We start from the raw sequence: 19,243 nt of genomic DNA, 5'->3' as shown, positions 1-19,243 counted from the left end.
GTTTATCAGATCTTAGGCCTCTTTCACACTTGCGTTGTCCGGATCCGTCGTGTACTCCATTTGCCGGAAGTGCCCGCCGGATCCGTAACAACGCAAGTGAACTGAAAGCATTTGAAGACGGATCCGTCTTCAAAATGCGTTCACTGTTACTATGGCACCCAGGACGCTATTAAAGTCCTGGCTGCCATAGTAGGAGCGGGGAGCGGGGGAGCAGTATACTTACAGTCCGTGCGACTCCCGGGGCGCTCCAGAATGACGTCAGAGCGCCCCATGCGCATGGATGACGTGATCCATGTGATCACGTCATCCATGCACGTGGGGCGCCTTGACATCACTCTGAAGCGCCCTGGGAGCCGCACGGACGGCAAGTATACTGCTCCCCCGCTCCCCACTACACTTTACCATGGCTGCAAGGACTTTAGCGTCCTGGAAGCCATGGTAACCATTCAGAAAAAGCTAAACGTCGGATCCGGTAATGCGCCTAAACGACGTTTAGCTTAAGGCCGGATCCGGATTAATGCCTTTTAATGGGCATTAATTCCGGATCCGGCCTTGCGGCAAGTGTTCAGGATTTTTAGCCGGAGCAAAAAGCGCAGCATGCTGCGGTATTTTCTCCGGCCAAAAAACTTTCCGTTCCGGAACTGAAGACATCCTGATGCATCCTGAACGGATTTCACTCCATTCAGAATGCATGGGGATAATCCTGATCAGGATTCTTCCGGCATAGAGCCCCGACGACGGAACTCTATGCCGGAAAAGAACAACGCAAGTGTGAAAGAGCCCTTAATCGCTATCTTGGCATGGTGGATTTCTCCTTCTGTATCTCTGCAAAGCAGCTCTCTACCAGAAGAGAGGAAAACTAGTGGTACCTCATATCTGTGCATGCCCAGGTCAAGTTGCCTGGGAAATGTAACTCAGCAGCGGTAGGACAGTATGTGGTCCTCTCACCCGAAGTGCTGGACTGCTCATCCAGCCTGTGGGTGCTGATTAAAGGAGCTATCCCATGAAAAGTATTTATTGTTTAGTCTTAGGATAGGCAATCAATGTCAGATTGCTGGGAATGAGACTTCAAGAACAAGGATTCTGAATGAAGCAGTAACGTGTATGTCAGTCACTCCTAGAGATGAGCGAATCGAAGTTGACAAAGTGGAATTCGATCCAAATTTCTGAAAAAAAATCGTGGTAATTTTTTTTCCCCCCTAAAATGGGTTCTGCACAAGTGAGGACATGGAGAAAGGAACTCTGGTTAGGCGGGATCACCCATAATGCCATACATGCAGCCAATCAGCAGCCCTGTGATGTCACAGCCCTATAAAGAGCATCAGCCATCTTAGATTCTGCAATTTACTAGTGTACTTAGTGCAGGGAGAGACGTCAGCAGGCGCTAGGGACAGTGGTAGAAAAAACTTAATTGTGCTGAAAAAAAACATTTACAAGTGCAGGGAAAGATTATTAAATAGGTAGGGAGAAATTATTCCACAGCATTTATTTTGAACAGGGTCCAGTAGGGGAGGTTACAGCCTGGGTAATAGGATCCAAATTGCCATTATACAGCTTTGTAATTCCAGCAAACCGTTTTGATTAGGGTGCAAGTGCTGTTTGAAACAGGCATTAACAGGGTTTATTACAAGGAAATATTTCTATGTCTTATTTGCCCTTGTTCTAAAGCATTTTTGGCTTGTATTAGGCTACTTTCACACTAGCGTTCGGGGCTCCGCTTGTGAGTTCCGTTTGAAGGCTCTCACAAGCGGCCCCGAACGGATCCGTCCAGCCCTAATGCATTCTGAGTGGATGCGGATCCGCTCAGAATGCATCAGTTTGGCACCGTTTGTCCTCCGCTCCGCAGGCGGACCCCTGAACGCAGCTTGCAGCGTTCGGGTGTCCGCCTGGCCGTGCGGAGGCAAACGGATCCATCCAGACTTACAATGTAAGTCAATGGGGACGGATCCGTTTGAAGTTGACACAATATGGCTCAATTTTCAAACGGATCCGTCCCCCATTGACTTTCAATGTAAAGTCAAAACGGATCCGTTTGCATTATCATGAACCAAAAAAAAAAAAAAAAAACTTTTTTTTTTTTTTTTTTTTGTTCATGGTAATGCAAACAGATCCGTTCTGAACGGATCTAAGCGTTTGCATTATAGGTGCGGATCCGTCTGTGCAGATACCAGACGGATCCGCACCTAACGCAGGTGTGAAAGTAGCCTTAGTGGGAAAAAAGGGCTTTTTAACTGTTGTGTGGTGAAGTGCTAAAATTACGACCCTCTTTGTCATATATAGTGGCAAAAGTAAAATATATTTGCCATTCAGCGGTGCAGTTATTTATTCTAAAGCCTTTTGTGGCGTTTTATAGCGGAAAAAGAAAATATATATTTGCCGGTCAGCGGTGTAGTTCTGTTTTAAAGCCTTTTGTGGAGTGTATTAGCGGAAAAGGAAAAAACATATTTGCCTACCAGCGGTGCAGTTATATGTTCTAAAGCCCTTTCTGGTGTGTATTAGTGGTAAAAAAAAAAAAAGGGGGGGGGGGGGGGGCTTATTAGCCGTTGTATGATGAAGTGAGAAAATTACAGACTTTTTTGGGGGCGTTTTAATTTCCTATTTATTTATTTGATCTAACAGTATGTCAGACAGAGAAGTGCCAGGCCCTGCACAGGGGAGTGGCAGAGGCCTAAATGTTTCTGGCGCAGGCAGAAGTCGCAGCAGAATAAGGGCAGCAGGGGTCACTTCCAGAGGCCTGAGCTCCCAGTGTCAGCTAGCGGTCGTGTCTTGACCAACAACCCTGCGGATTCTTGAATAGTGGACACGGTCATCCACTTCGTCCCAAGTGACACCAGCCAACAGTCGGTGGGTTCGTCAGACACAAGCCTTATTTGGCATGGCCTGGGAGCAGGCCCCGTGCCCTCACCTATCCTCAACCTGCCTCTGTCCTTTTCTGTTCCTTCAGCATGAGAAGTATTATATGCTGTGGGTTCAGCCCCACTATACAGTGAGGACGAGCTACTAGAGGACAGTCAGCATATACTGGACAGCCAACATGTGGAGGAGACATCCGCCGCTTCCTCAGCTAGGCGGGCAAGTAGTGATGAGGAGAGTGTTGTGGTAGCTGGTGTTGTGAGCGGTCAGGCTCCTGACACAGAGACCATTGAGGAGGACATCAGTGACGTGCAGACAGTACTCGATGATGATAATGATGTAGCTGATCGCACTTGGGAGCCGGGTGAATAAGGGGCTTCATCATCATCGGAAGAAGAGGGTGGCAGCTTGCCCGTGAGGCAGCGGCAGAGCCAGAGCCAGCAAGTCGCTAGCGTGGCCGGCAGCAGTGGGAGGTCGGTGGCCAAACGTGCCCGGGGTAGACCACCCGCTTCGCAGGAGCCTACCTGCCCGGAAAGTAGTGGTGCACGGGTTCACGGAAGCAGCGGCGGTAGCAGTCAGTCAGTGCGTAGTGTTGGGGGTAAAATCACCTACCTGGCGGTGGGCAGTTTTTTGTTAAGTCGCCGAAGGAGGTGAACATGGCCATATGTAGAATCTGTGGGCAGAAGGTGAAGCGTGGCCAGGGTGCCAATGTTGGCAGCACAGCACTGCATCAACATATGCAGCGTCACCATAAAGTGGCCTGGGAGAACCGTGGCTCTGATGTGGTGGTCCAACCTGTCGCAGCAACCGCTGCATCACCCAGTGGCACGCACTCTGTTTCAGGCACTCAAGGTTCCACCACCTCAGCCGAAGGGAGCCGTCTGTACTTCCCATCATCTGCTGGTCCTGATGCTACTGCTCCTCGTCAGTCATTCCGTCTGCACCTAGTTTGCCTGGGCGAACGGAGTCACTGCTCCATGTCCTTCATAAAGAAATCGAATCCTGACTTTCTCAGCGACAACTGAAAATCGGAACCATGGTGCCCGACAGCGGGAAGAACATGGTGTCAGCGCTGCGTCAAGGAGGGCTAAGCCATGCGCCCGGCATGGCACACATGTTCAATCTGGTTGTCAAGCGGTTCCTGAAGTCTTCTACCCATCTGCAAGACATCCTAAAAATGTCCAGGAAACTTTACATGCACTTCAGGCATCGTATACTGCAAAGCACACCATTCTTGAGCTGCAGAACGGCATCCCCCTTTTTCTACACAGGTGACAGTAGAGGAGGAGGAGCAGCCAGGGGAGCTACAGGGCGGTGAGAAAGACGAGGCAGAGGACCCAGACACACACCGTGGCAGTATGAGGTGGAGATGGACGCAGGAAGTCCATCCGAGTCACTTGCACAAATGGCCGGATGCATGCTCACAGTCGAATTGTCACCATTCGGCAGAGGAATGACTTCTGACTCTCCACCTTGTTGGACCCTCACTACCGATCCAAAATGGGGGCTTTATATTTTTTATTTTATTTTTACACCCACTGAGAGGGAGGACAAACTGAACTACTATAGAGACATCCTATGTAGTCAGTTGGCCACTGCCTATCTGTGCCATCGTCCATCCTTTCGCAGGTCTGACCGGGGGGGCCCTCTGTGCTCACGTTCCTCTGCCATGGCTTCTGTGGCAGGGTGGGGGGGTAGGAGCAATTCCAGATCCATCAGCAGCAACATGAGTCTAGAGTCGCTGATGAGCACAAGAGGACACAGTTTTAAATTAGAGGGGCAAAGGTTTAAAAGTAATATAAGGAAGTATTACTTTACTGAGAGAGTAGTGGATGCATGGAATAGCCTTCCTGCAGAAGTGGTAGCTGCAAATACAGTGAAGGGGTTTAAGCATGCATGGGATAGGCACAAGGCCATCCTTCATATAAGATAGGGCCGGGGGCTATCCATAGTATTCAATATATTGGGCAGACTAGATGGGCCAAATGGTTCTTATCTGCCGACACATTCTATGTTTCTATGTTTCTATGTTTCTTCACCCGCCTAGTGAAGAAACTACTCCCCAGCAGCAGCTAGACCTGGAGCAGGATCTGAACCAGCAGGTGGTGGCATACCTGGACAGTACCCTGCCACGCCACATTGAAGATCCACTGGACTACTGGGCAGCCCAACTGGATTTGTGGCCGCAACTAGCAGAGTTTTCCCTGTAAAAGCTGTCCTGCCCAGCCAGTAGTGTGGCATCAGAGCGGGTGTTTTGTGCGGCGGAGGCCATAGTTACCCCAAGAAGAACTCGTCTGTCAACCCAAAATGTTGACTGACCTTTGTTAAGATGAATCAGGCATGGATCAGCCAGGATTTCCACCCACAAATGCCTGATGCATCAGACTAGATCATCCATGGTGCCACACCACTTTGACAAAAGGGACCGGTTTCTTCTGGCTACCTGCCTCAGCTACTATTCTGATGCTGCTACCCACCTGATGCCACACATCAGATGCCAAGTGCTCCTTCCACCCACCATCTTCAGCTGGTACTTGTATTGCCACCCACTTCTGTCACCGGGTCACTAGGTGGTCTCCTGATGCTGCTGCCACCTCCACAGTCACCTTGCCACTCCGTGGTCTCCTGATGCTGCTGCCACCTCCACACTGTCACCTTGCCACTCTGTGGTCTCCTGATGCTGCTGCCACCTCCACACTGTCACCTTACCACTCTGTGGTCTCCTGATGCTGCTGCCACCTCCACACTGTCACCTTACCACTCTGTGGTCTCCTGATGCTGCTGCCACCTCCACACTATGTAACTTTGCCACTCTGTGGTCTCCTCATGCTGCTGCCATCTCCACACTATGTAACTTTGCCACTCTGTGGTCTCCTCATGCTGCTGCCACCTCCACACTATGGCCTCCTGATGTGACCACCACCTCCACACACTGTCATTGTGCCGCTCTGTGGCCTCCTGTCGCTGCCGCCACCTCCACACTGTCATTGTGCCACTCTGTGGCCTCCTCCTGATGCTGCCACCACCTCCACACTGTCATAGGGACACTCTGTGGACTTCTCATGCTATTCCCTTCCCTCCCCACTTCATGACTGGGCCACTATTTTGCCTTTTGGCCTGGCTGACATCATTTATTTGACCCTTCTTCTGATCTGTCAGAAGGAAGGAAAATTGAGACGCACAACGGATCCTGTCTGTGTAGCAGCTGTAAGGCCTGTATGGTCCCAATAGAATTGGCTTGTGATTTGGTAGCCAAATGCAGGAGTGGGTACAAAACACAGAAGACATGCAAATATTCCATTCACATGTTAGCTCTGTTTTGGATCCACTCCTGTTTTTTTTTTTGTTTTTTTTGGCATTAGCAATAATGATGGATTACTAGTCAAATGCTGACCGAGTGAAAACAGATGCTCAACAGACAGGATCCGTTTTTTGGGGGTTATTGCTCTGACGGATCAGAGGAAGGACAAAATAATCAGTGACGTCAACACAAACTTACTGCTGACACCCTCTCAACTCTGTTGGGGGGCTCTACTTGTACAAGCTTTAAATAGAACAGATTCTGTAGACATCTATGTGGAATCAGCTGACAACGGTGTAAAAGGAGTGCTCTTCTTCTTGGTGCTAACATCGACCGTAAGGCTGTGTTCATACTTGAGTTACTTGGTCAGTTTTGGGCCCCATGACGGCCCAAGTAAGTGAAGTATGCAGTGACTAAGAGGGACGCCTATCATACTGACTCACAGTATTATTTCACTACCACAGCAGACTCCCGATGCGTGTTACTGCAAGGCACAGTGTTCTACACCACTATAAAGGCTCTCTGCAGCCAGGAAATAGCTGTTTTTTAAAGCGATTTGCCGCGAATAATTTCAGACCAAACCAAATTTTTTATTTTTTTTTTACAAATTCAGCGAACCGGCGAATCAAATTTCTGATTCTAATTCGCTCATCTCTAGTCACTTCCATAGGACTGACGGAGCTCTCTTACATGCTGAAGTTTGAAAAACCCTGTAAAAGGGCTGACTTTCTCTTTACTAATAAGGAACCTAGACTTCCCTGACTAATGCAGTGTGTCTCATGACATAATGGGCACTGAGATTTCCTGTCTATAAGCAGTTATTACTGGCAGCGCTATGTCAAGTAGATATGTTCTACTTCTAGTCCAAACTTCTTAATCTGTTCTCAGTTCCCTGACACAAGTCAGTCATGAGTCTGCCCTGAGGACTCTTCTGTCCACAATGACCTCTTCATACCTAAGTGACATGTCCATTTCTCATGGGTTCTCCTGCTGATTGCTCTACAGTATTCAGTATTAAACCCCCTTTACTCTCCACTGCCATTTTCTGTATGTCATCTCCTCTGATCTTTAAAAAAAAAACAGCCTCCAGTATGCACCCCCTCCCCTTTCCATTCAATTCATGGAGTCCCTCTGTTGCTTCTTTTCTTCTCATTCTACAACTAGAGACTGAGTTTATTTCTCTAGCGTCCTCCTGTGTTTGTGATCTTTGCAGAGTGGAGAGATACTTTATATAGAGCATTACTGAAATGTTAGTATAAGATCTACTGGAAGCAGTTTCCATTGTCACGCTCATGCACATGAACGTGTTTTTTGTCCGATTCTGATCCACATTTTTTCAGGGTCGGATATGGACCTATTTGCTTCAATGCGGCTGCAAAACATGTGGACAGTACACTGGGTGCTGCCCATCTGTATGTCTGTACGTCAGCACCCGCAAAAAAATTACAATATTTCCCATTCTTGTCCATTTTACAGACAAGGATAGGACTTTTCTATAGATGGCATGCGTGCCACACATATGGCCCAGTATCCATGTTTTGCGGACTGCAAAAATGGCTACGGCCGTGTGCATGAGCCCTAAGGCTGGGAGCACACATGCAATTTTTGAGCCAAACATAGGATGGAATGGGAGTATGACCTCCTTTGTTATTTGAACACATTTACTGTTGCTACGATAGTTTTAATTGAACGTGGACAAGCCCCTTAAGCGTATGCTTAGTACATTATTATGTATAGAGAAAACACGTATATAGCTGGTCCATCTATGTGGAGTATTAACAGACTGTTTATCGGCAGCTTGTGAAACTATGGCGCTCCTGTGAGTGCTGCGGCCTTCTCGCAGCTCACCAAGCACAGCGCCGTACTTTGTATAGCCGCTGTACTTGGTATCGCGCTCAACCTCATTCACTTCTATGGGGCCGAGCTGCACCTAGTCCACATAAGCGATGAACGTGTTGTCACTGACCTAGGGAAAGCTGAGAGAAGGCCGTGGTGCTACTGTGAGCACTGCTGTCTTCTCAAAATAGCTGATTGGGGGGGTCCTGGGTATCGGCCCCGCACCATTCAGATACCGATAATCTATCCAAGGAATAGGTCCTAAAAACTATAACTTATCCTGCAAAAAAATAAGACCTCATACAAGTACACTGATGAAAAAACAAAAAAGTTATAGCTCATGGAATGCGATTTTAAAAAAATGTGTGTGGTCACTGAGGGGTTAAAGTGCAACGGTATACATTTCTGTCACGTTCTGTGTAATTATTGGCCAGCACAAATGCAGATGGAGAAACTGAAGCTTAGCCGCATCACCCTCAATATCTGCTGGCTGAGCACTCAATCAGCAGACCATACACATGCACTCTCAGTCTGGCCGAATGTGCATGCACTCTCAATATGGCGAGGGGGGCAAGCCGCTGCCAGACACTGCTTGAGGTGGCTTATATTGGGCATGTTGAGTTTCATCATCTGTCGGGTAAGACTTAACCAACCTCCATACACATAAGGGCACTTTCACATCAGCGCTATTATTTCCGTTCTTCTGCTTCGTTATACGAGCAGAACAATGAAAATACTGGAAAGCACATAACTGACAGGAACTGAGCCAAGCAAATCCCACTGACTATAATGGGGTGCGTTCGGTTTCCCTTTGGTAGAACGCTTCTTTTTAGAGAGAAACAGAGATAAAATCCTACATGCAGGACTTCTCTCCGCTATTCTTGACACTTTGTGAAGGAGGCCCCGAACATAGCCTCCAATGCAGATGTGAACATGCCCTAAAATACTTGACTGGTCCCACCAAGCTTGTTTCGGCTGACTTTGCGCTTATGTGTATAGGCACCTTAATGCCTGCCACCAATATGTGGAACAAAGCCCGCGGGTTACGTGCAGCGATCTTCGGGGATGTATGGGGATAAAGGGGCATTGCTACAATTCTTTGTCTGCATAAAGGATCCAATTAGCTGACGATCTAGTGTTTGCTTCAGCAGGTGATCAGCAGCACAATGATACAGACCATTAGAAATGAGCCTCCCTACAAATGCTCATCCCCAATAATTGTCCCTGTGGCAGACCTCTCTGCCTTTGGAATACTATATAAAACCTGATTCATTTATTTGTTCAGTGGTTGCTGGTTGTTCGCCCAGATCAGAGCTATCCAGAGATGTGTAGTTTATGGGGATATGTGGGGTTTTCAGTTTTTTGGGGAAATGTGTGTGTTTTCTGCCTGTGAGTGATTAAGTTAGCCCATTGTGTTTGTTAATTGTGTCACAGGCAGGGGGGGATATTTGTGTACATTTGTTGGGAGACCTGCATAAAAGGTTGACATGTAGCCCATTAGACAGTTTCTGCTTGACCCTCAATACAGAGCCTTGTCTCGTACATTTGGGGAGGGGGGATTCGTATGATTCGGCGCCTAGGAGTGTTCGGTAGCTGACTTCATATTCGGGAAAAAGAACAGCTTTGGCAGCGTTAACCCCTTTACCTACTCGGGGTGCCGTATCAGTCCCGATCCTCAACCAGTGTAAAAGAGCCTTAAAGAGAACCTGTCAGCCTGAAATGCAGTGCAATCTGAATGCAGCATACAGCAGAAAGAGCTGAGCAGACTGATACAAAATTCTGTGGAAAAAGGTTCAGTAACTAGTAATTTATACATCTATATTTCTGCTCTTTCTGAGTTTAGCTGTACACAGGGGTAGTCTTATCAGTGATTGATAGCATTCCCTGTGCAAGTGTGTTTGCAGAGATGGCTGTAAGGGCTCAAACACACAACCATTGGGTGTTCTTCAGTCCGTAAACTGCGGATGCACGAAAACACGGATACTGACCATGTCCATTACGCATTTTGCGGAACGGAACGTCTAGCCCATAATAGAACAGTCCTATCCTTGTCCATAATGTGGACAATAATAGAACGTTGTATTTTTTTGCGTAACGACCATGCGAACATACGGAAATGGAATGCACACTGAATATATTCTGTTTTCATGCAGACCCATTGAAGTGAATGGATCCGTATACAGGCCGCGAAAAACGGCATGGAAAAAAATATACATTTGTGTGCATCATCCTTTAGTCTCGGATAAGATGGCCCTGAGCTCAGAAAGAGCAGAGACTTAAATGTATAAATGACGAGTTTTACAGAATCTTTTCCCACAACATTACATATCAATCTGCTCAGCACGTCCTGCTCTATAACAAGCTGCCTTTTGGCAGGCAGAATTTTGGATTAAGCAAAGCTTAAAAGGGGTTCTGCACTTTCATTTAACTGATGATCTATCCTCTGGATATATCAGCAGCTTCTGATCGGCGGGGGTCCGACACCCGGGACCCCCGCCGATCAGCTCCAGCAGCGACGCGGCCTTCTCACTGTTTACCGCCGGCCCACTGACGTCACGACTAGCATCAACTAGCGTGGGCGCGACTAAGCTCCATTCAAGTGAACAGAGCTTAGCCCCGCCCACGCTAGTTGATTAGTTGATACTAGTCGTGACGTCAGTGGGCCAGCGGTAAACAGTGAGAAGGCCGCGGCGCTGCTGGAGCGCCGCTGCCTTCTCAAGCAGCTGATCGGCGGGGGTCCCGGGTGTCAGTTAAATGAAAGTGCAGAACCCCTTTAAATAAAAGGCTTTTCTTTTTTTTTTTTTTTTTTTGCATGCTTCATGTTTTTGACCTTCAATGATTCACATTTTCTTGCAATGAATCAAGCTCCAGTGGGAAGTGATTCATGTTACCTAGTAAGAATGTGGGCGATTCACACACTTCAAGAAGGGAACATTATCAACACCACCCTAATGGACCTTGATAAAGACGGCTGTCAATAAACTGAACAAACAAAGTGATTTAAAGGGGTAGTCAGAGTTATGAAAAAAAAAAAATATATTGCACTGTAAATCTGATGGTCAGCGATATGTAACTAAGCTAAGCAAGTTTTAGGCAAAAAAAATATCTATTTCCTCATTTCCCTGGTTCTCTTCTGGCCCTTTGTTTACTTGCAATAAAAACAATCTCTGCCCCTCCCCCTGCACTGCTAAGGGAGTGAATACAAGTGATGCCCTGAGTGACATGTCTGCCTGCTGGGAGACTCAGCAGCATGTTGTATGTGTAGGACTACAAGTCCTAGCTGTACAATGACACTGCTAATACACACAGGATCTTCCCCCTACCATCAATGCTCTGCAGAACTTCTCTTTCAGTTCCTGTGCCCAGCATTTGTCTCCTCACTCCCTGCAGCTACACAGTAAACACTTCTGCCCTGAATCTGTGCAGCTGAAGGGGTTAAGAATCCTGGAAGCAATAAGCAGCAGCCGGCAGTGCAGGGGGGCGTGGCCAGCACAGTGACATCTAGTGTACAGATCTCTCAGGCTTGTGCACAAACATTATCAGAGCAGGGAGAGAAGCTGACATCACAGATCATGTGGCCCTCAGTGAAATCTGAGAAACCAGCCACTGGAGATAAAGTGAGTTAATTGGAAAGCTGTTACATTTGCCTAGTTAGAAACATAGAAAGAATACAAAAATAACTTGGACAACCCCTTGAAAAGATGTAATTGCCACAGGTCACCATGGGAAGGAGCAAATGTGAGCCAATAACTAACATGGCTGCTAATAAAAATGCAACTTAATGGGCATCTGTCAGCAGATTTGTACCTGTTTCATGGATGACCTGTTACATGTGCACTTGGAAGCTGAATGCATCTGTGTTTGTCCCATGTTTATATGTGACTGCATTGCTGAGAAAGCTGATGATTTAATACAAATGATCCTCAGTCTAGGAGCAACGGGGGCGTTGTCGTTACACCTAGAGGCTCTGCTCTCTGCAACTGCCGCATCCTCTGTGCTTTAATTGACAGAACCAAGCAGTGTAAATGTGATTATGCGACTGTAGCAGTTGCAAAGCCTGTAGGTGTAACGACAACGCCCCCGTTGCTCCTAGAGGCTCATTTGCATATATATATACGTCCTTTTTCTCAGCAATGCGGGCACATATGAACATGGGACCACCACAGATGCCAAGCGCACATGTAACAGGTCAGCCAGTTTCATAGGTACAAATCTGCTGACAGATGCCCTTTAAAATCCATAATTATTTTGTATTTTCAGCTCAATATAAGCAGGAAGCCACTTTAATATGTAAAGTTACAAGGGAAAATTTGCTAAGGCCTCTTTCACACTTGCGTTGTCCGGATCCGGCGTGTACTCCACTTCCCGGAATTACACGCCGGATCCGGAAAAACGCAAGTGTACTGAAAGCATTTGAAGACGGAGCCGTCTTCAAATTGCGTTCAGTGTTACTATGGCAGCCAGGACGCTATTAAAGTCCTGGTTGCCATAGTAGGAGCGGGGAGCGGTATACTTACAGTCCGTGCGGCTCCCGGGGCGCTCCAGAATGACGTCAGAGCGCCCCATGCGCATGGATGACGTGATCCATGCGATCACGTGATCCATGCGCTTGGGGCGCCCTGACGTCACTCTGAAGCGCCCTGGGAGCCGCACGGACGGTAAGTATGCTGCTCCCCCGCTCCCCGCTACACTTTACCATGGCTGCCAGGACTTTAGCGTCCCGGCAGCCATGGTAACCATTCAGAAAAAGCTAAATGTCGGGTCCGGCAATGCGCCGAAACGGCGTTTAGCTTAAGGCCGGATCCGGATCAATGCCTTTCAATGGGCATTAATTCCGGATCCGGCCTTGCGGCAAGTCTTCAGGATTTTTGGCCGGAGCAAAAAGTGCAGCATGCTGGGATATTTCCTCCGGCCAAAAAACGTTCCGGTCCTGAACTGAAGACATCCTGATGCATCCTGAACGGATTTCTCTCCATTCAGAATGCATTAGGATAAAACTGATCAGGATTCTTCCGGCATAGAGCCCCGACGACGGAACTCTATGCCGGAAGAAAAGAACGCAGGTGTGAAAGAGCCCTAACCCAGTGTTTTAAATTTTTAGACGCCATTGCGCCTAAATCTAGGCACAAGTGGTGTTTCTATGCTGCCTTTGCCACCTTCGATAGGGGAGCGGGACCCCCTGTGGTCCTGTCACATTTATCTCCTTGATGTCAGTTTCATGGCGTAAAAGATGAACTGAAATCCACGGCCGTAGGTTTTGGTCTAGGCGCACGGACTGCTGCAGGGTGCACCCAATTTATACAAGGTGTGCACCTCATCATATATTAGGTTCATTCATTCAGTAGTGCAGGGGATATCCTAAATCAACGTAAAAATGTGAGGATACCATAAAACGCCAATAAATTCCTAACTGGGTAATACAACTGAAACAGTCATCAATATGGTGGTCACCCTGAACCTAATTGGGGAGTTGTCTCAGCTGTTGGCCATGTCCACTTCTCACCTTGCCACGTCCCCTTTAGCAGCAGTGGCGAGAGTGGTATAAAAAGAGGCACTTGCGACAATTTTTTTTTTTCTTTCAAAAAGTCACATTTAAAAGAGTCACAAACACACAGCTTGCAACTTTTTAAAGCTACTTTAATGGTGCAAGGGAGATTATAAATCTGTTTCTGTAATTTAGACCACATTTGTCAATGGTCATATGCTGTTTGATAGATTTGGCACATCTCCAAGGAGCAGACTGGGTTCTCGAGTAATAATACGTTTTTAGCAAGTGTCCTCAACCTGCCTCTCTAAACCGAAGATTCATACTTACCTGCTCCCCGCCACCTCCGCAGAGTCCATGTTCCGATCCCCACAATGTTGAGCTTTGGCGCAGCATGGGCATAGTCACCTGATCCAATACAGCTAATGACCGGCTTCAGTGATGACACACTGCTTGTGGCCACATCACCGCTGAAGCCAGTCGGACGCAGCCGGTCATGTGATCATGCCCATGCTGTGCCAGATGTCAACCCTGTGGGGACCAGAACATGGACACAGAGGCAGCATGGAGGACTGTAGCAGTGGGGAGCAGGTAAGTGTAAATCTTCTGTTTAGAGTCAGGCTGCGGGCACTTGCTAAAAACTCACTATTCCCAGAAAACCCCTTTAAAGTGGTCTAGAGTGCAGCACATAATACTGCCTGAACAGAGCCAAATATCGCAGTGCAGCACATAATACTGCCTGAACAGAGCCAAATATCGCAGTGCAGCACATAATACTGCCTGAACAGAGCCAAATACCGCAGTGCAGCACATAATACTGCCTGAACAGAGACAAATACCGCAGTGCAGCACATAATACTGCCTGAACAGAGACAAATACCGCAGTGCAGCACATAATACTGCCTGATCAGAGCCACATACCGCAGTGCAGCACATAATACTGCCTGAACAGAGACAAATACCGCAGTGCAGCACATAACACTGCCTGAACAGAGCCAAATACCGCAGTGCAGCACATAATACTGCCTGAACAGAGCCAAATACCGCAGTGCAGCACATAATACTGCCTGAACAGAGACAAATACCGCAGTGCAGCACATAATACTGCCTGATCAGAGCCACATACCGCAGTGCAGCACATAATACTGCCTGAACAGAGACAAATACCGCAGTGCAGCACATAATACTGCCTGATCAGAGCCACATACCGCAGTGCAGCACATAATACTGCCTGATCAGAGCCACATACCGCAGTGCAGCACATAATACTGCCTGAACAGAGACAAATACCGCAGTGCAGCACATAATACTGCCTGATCAGAGCCACATACCGCAGTGCAGCACATAATACTGCCTGAACAGAGACAAATACCGCAGTGCAGCACATAACACTGCCTGAACAGAGCCAAATACCGCAGTGCAGCACATAATACTGCCTGAACAGAGACAAATACCGCAGTGCAGCACATAATACTGCCTGAACAGAGCCAAATATCGCAGTGCAGCACATAATACTGCCTGAACAGAGACAAATACCGCAGTGCAGCACATAACACTGCCTGAACAGAGCCAAATACCGCAGTGCAGCACATAATACTGCCTGAACAGAGCCAAATATCGCAGTGCAGCACATAATACTGCCTGAACAGAGACAAATACCGCAGTGCAGCACATAATACTGCCTGAACAGAGACAAATACCGCAGTGCAGCACATAATACTGCCTGATCAGAGCCACATACCGCAGTGCAGCACATAATACTGCCTGATCAGAGCCACATACCGCAGTGCAGCACATAATACTGCCTGAACAGAGACAAATACCGCAGTGCAGCACATAATACTGCCTGATCAGAGCCACATACCGCAGTGCAGCACATAATACTGCCTGAACAGAGACAAATACCGCAGTGCAGCACATAACACTGCCTGAACAGAGCCAAATACCGCAGTGCAGCACATAACACTGCCTGAACAGAGCCAAATATCGCAGTGCAGCACATAAATAATACTGCCTGAACAGAGACAAATACCGCAGTGCAGCACATAATACTGCCTGAACAGAGACAAATACCGCAGTGCAGCACATAATACTGCCTGATCAGAGCCACATACCGCAGTGCAGCACATAATACTGCCTGATCAGAGCCACATACCGCAGTGCAGCACATAATACTGCCTGAACAGAGACAAATACCGCAGTGCAGCACATAATACTGCCTGATCAGAGCCACATACCGCAGTGCAGCACATAATACTGCCTGAACAGAGACAAATACCGCAGTGCAGCACATAACACTGCCTGAACAGAGCCAAATACCGCAGTGCAGCACATAACACTGCCTGAACAGAGCCAAATATCGCAGTGCAGCACATAATACTGCCCCAACAGAACAAAATACCGCAGTGCAGCACATAATACTGCCCCAACAGAACAAAATACCACAGTGCAGCACATAATACTGCCCCAACAGAACCAAGTACCACAGTGCAGCACATAATACTGTCCGAACAGAACCAAATACCATAGTGCAGCACAATACACTGTCCCAACAGAACCAAAAGCCATAGTGCAGCACATAATACTGCCTTTACAGAACCAAAAGCCATAGTGGAGCACAATACACTGCCCCCAACAGAACCAAACAAATACCATAGTGCAGCACATAACACTGCCCCAACAGAACCAAATACCATAGTGCCACACAACACAGTGCCCCAACAGAACCAAATACCATAGTGCCGCACAATACACTGCCCCAACACAACTAAATACCAAAGTGCCGCATATATATACTGCCCTAGCAGAAAGAAACACAACAGTGCAGCACAAAATACTGCCCGAGCAGTACAAAATATCTCCCCAAGAGCCGCCCCTCTGTGGTGGCAGCTGTCGTCCTCCTCCTGCTGATACAGTTGAATTCAGCAGGGGGACCCGCCGGCCAGGTACATAAGTATCTGACCCTCCCAGCTGTAAGCGAAATTGTGACTTTTTGGCAGAGGTGGCCATATTTAGTGCTTACTGATCTTCTCCCACAAACTGTTAGAAAATGCCACAATTTCTGACAAAATGTTACAAATCTGCAGTATGCCTCATTTATTATGCTCTGTATGACATTTGGTAAATTTGGTCTCAACTTTCGCCACTTTTATCTTCAGCTCTAAAAGTTACAGTGCAAATTGCGCCAAAATTGATGAATCTTCCCTACGAGTTACCACTTAAAAAAAAGGTGGGTGGGGAGTGGGTGGTGCTGGGTCAGGTGTAGGCATGGCAAACCTTTTATACTTTCCCACTAGAAACTCCTCCTCCTAGCTGGCACAACATTTAGGTGTGAATATCAAGTATGGCATATAATAAAATGCAAATTTCAAACAAGACATACATACAGTAGTTTCACATCCCATAGAGCATCCACCTACCTGCTCCTCGGGAGAAACATAGACTCTTTGATGAACACAGAACCAGAAAGGAGGATATACCAGCAACTTCCAATATCATCTGGGCTGAAATAAGGGAAAACAAAGCACGTAAACAACAAATACAGCACAAGAGACAGGTAGACATGGTCATCAACCTACAGTAATCACATATGCTGTATGTAGCAATGTTAACAGGACACGGCCGTCCATGATGTGGACATCACCATGAAATGATGAAAAGTGGAATCTTTTTTGGGTTCTGAAATCACAGACTATTACACAAGACTGGCTTTACCAAAGGCATCTCCAGACAGGAAGTAAAACTGCCGCATGCTTTGTTTTTTTTTTTTGCATTTCCTCTGCTTTTGGATTAATTTTAGAAATTTTTCTTCTGTTTTGTAATCTGCCTCATTTAGCTGATAAGTAAAAATATGTTGAAAGTGTTAACAAGTTCCAATTAAAAGGAAGTGAAAAATGAACTGAACCCAAGATATGGAAGTGAGCAGCCAAGGATCCTGAGATGGTGGAGATTTTCTCCCCCTTGTGGTCACAGCGGGGCTGCCTGGAACTCAGGTACAACACAGAAATGTAATCTGCAGTGAAAGTGGCGCTTGTACTGGAGACTCCAATACGAGGTCACTCCCTGAATGACGCAATGACAGGACAAAGGGCTCTCTATGCAGCTCCTGATCGCAGGTTATAGATGACAAGGACTTCCTGACTGACCACGCCAACATCTGTACGATCAGTCAAGAAGCAAACTAATATTACTTCTATACAACAGCTCTAAACTGATTGGATGACAAAATAAAGGTTTTCTTCTTTTTTAATCCATTACTTACTCACCGCTACAAAGAATAAGCTGTACTTTCCATTCTTTTAACATTAAACACAATAGGAAATGGGTAAAAAAACAGACGGTAAAGAAAATGTACCAGAAACAGCGCCCCTCTTGTCCATGGTCCCTGCCCCCACAGGAACTCACAATCTACAGTCCCAGTTGATCTATAAGAATGTTTTTGAAGTGTGGAAGGAAACCCATGCAAACAAGAAGAGAAAATGCAGATGTTGTCCTTCATCATATTCAATCCCAGGCAACAACCTTAGGGCTCATGCACACGGCCATTCACCTCAATGGGGCCGCAAAAGATGCAGACAGTCCACCTGTGTGCTGTCCGCATCCGTATGTCCGTTCTACGACCCCGCAAAAAAAAAATCTGAACATGTCCTACTCTTGTCAATACAAGGATAGGACATTTCTGCATAAAAAACAAAACATGGCATCAAGCAGTCGGCCAGGATCCGTGTTTTGCAGAAAACAAAAATGGCAACGACCATGTGCATGAGCCCTTCAACACTGAACCACAATGTTGCCCAATTAAACGGGTTTAATTGATTGGAACAATGGAAATGTCTCCGTGTGCTTTCTGCGTCCATATGTCTGTTCCGCAAAATAATAGAACATGTCCTAATATTGTCCGCATTACGGACAAGGATAGGACTGTTCTATTAGGGGCCAGCTGTTCGGTTCCGCAAAATGCGGAGTGCACACGGCCGGTATCAGTGTTTTGTGGATCCTCAAATTGCGGACCGCAAAACAACAAAAGTTGCGTGCATGAGCCCTAAATGTGCATGAAAAAGGTCTCCGAGGCGAGATGGATAAACCCATATGATTGAGCGCAGCTGAGCTGTAATACAAGACACAGCCTATGGATTATGGATACAGAGGTGCTATGCCTCGAAAAAGAAAAAGCTGACTTTTTAAAAAAAAATTATTCTAGACAATCCCTTTAAAGAGGACCTTTCAACTGGAAATCCTTAATCTAATTATCATCCTACCTTATAGTGTGGCCCCCCACTGATTTCTTAGCACTTTTTTTTTTTCTAAAGAACCCCCCGTTCGTCCGCTGTGGTCCCTGTATCTTTTGGCGCCTCATATGCTAATGAGGCAACTCGGTTATACTAGGCGCGGTAATCTTCTCCCTGGCTGCGAGCGCATCTAATCAGAGCGCCCCGCTCTTAGCCTGGGAGAAGGAGCTCAAGTTCTCGTGGGAGAAGGAGCTGAGATTCTCGCAAGAACTTGAGCACCTTCTCCCTGGCTAAGAGCGGGGCGCTCTGATTGGATGCGCTTGTAACCAGGGAGAAGATAACCGCACCCAGGAGAAATACAAGTCCACGCCTAGTATAACCGAGGCGCCTCATTAGCCTATAAGGCGCCAAAAGATATGGGGACCACAGTGGACGAACGGGGGGTTCTTTAGAGAAAAAAAAAAAAGTGACAAGACATCAGTGGGGGCCGCACTATAAGGTAGGATAATAATTAGATTAAGGATATCCAGGTGAAAGGTC

The 19,243-nt window shown here is 47.0% G+C and overlaps 1 protein-coding gene across 13 annotated transcripts in view; it reads right to left on the bottom strand.

Annotated features, from left to right (window-relative positions):
- The window catches only part of RAPGEF2 (Rap guanine nucleotide exchange factor 2), a 245,467-nt gene that overhangs the window by 115,950 nt on the left and 110,274 nt on the right, over nt 1–19,243 (bottom strand). For all 13 annotated transcript variants that reach the window (XM_040418605.1, XM_040418606.1, XM_040418609.1 and 10 more), the window contains exon 4: nt 16,895–16,978. In XM_040418605.1, coding sequence (XP_040274539.1) covers nt 16,895–16,978 — 84 coding nt within the window. The remainder of the gene's footprint in view (nt 1–16,894; nt 16,979–19,243) is intronic.

Source organism: Bufo bufo, chromosome 2 (assembly GCF_905171765.1).
Source record: "Bufo bufo chromosome 2, aBufBuf1.1, whole genome shotgun sequence".
Classification (NCBI taxonomy): Eukaryota; Metazoa; Chordata; class Amphibia; order Anura; family Bufonidae; genus Bufo; species Bufo bufo.
This window is presented reverse-complemented; position numbering and strand designations above follow the sequence as displayed.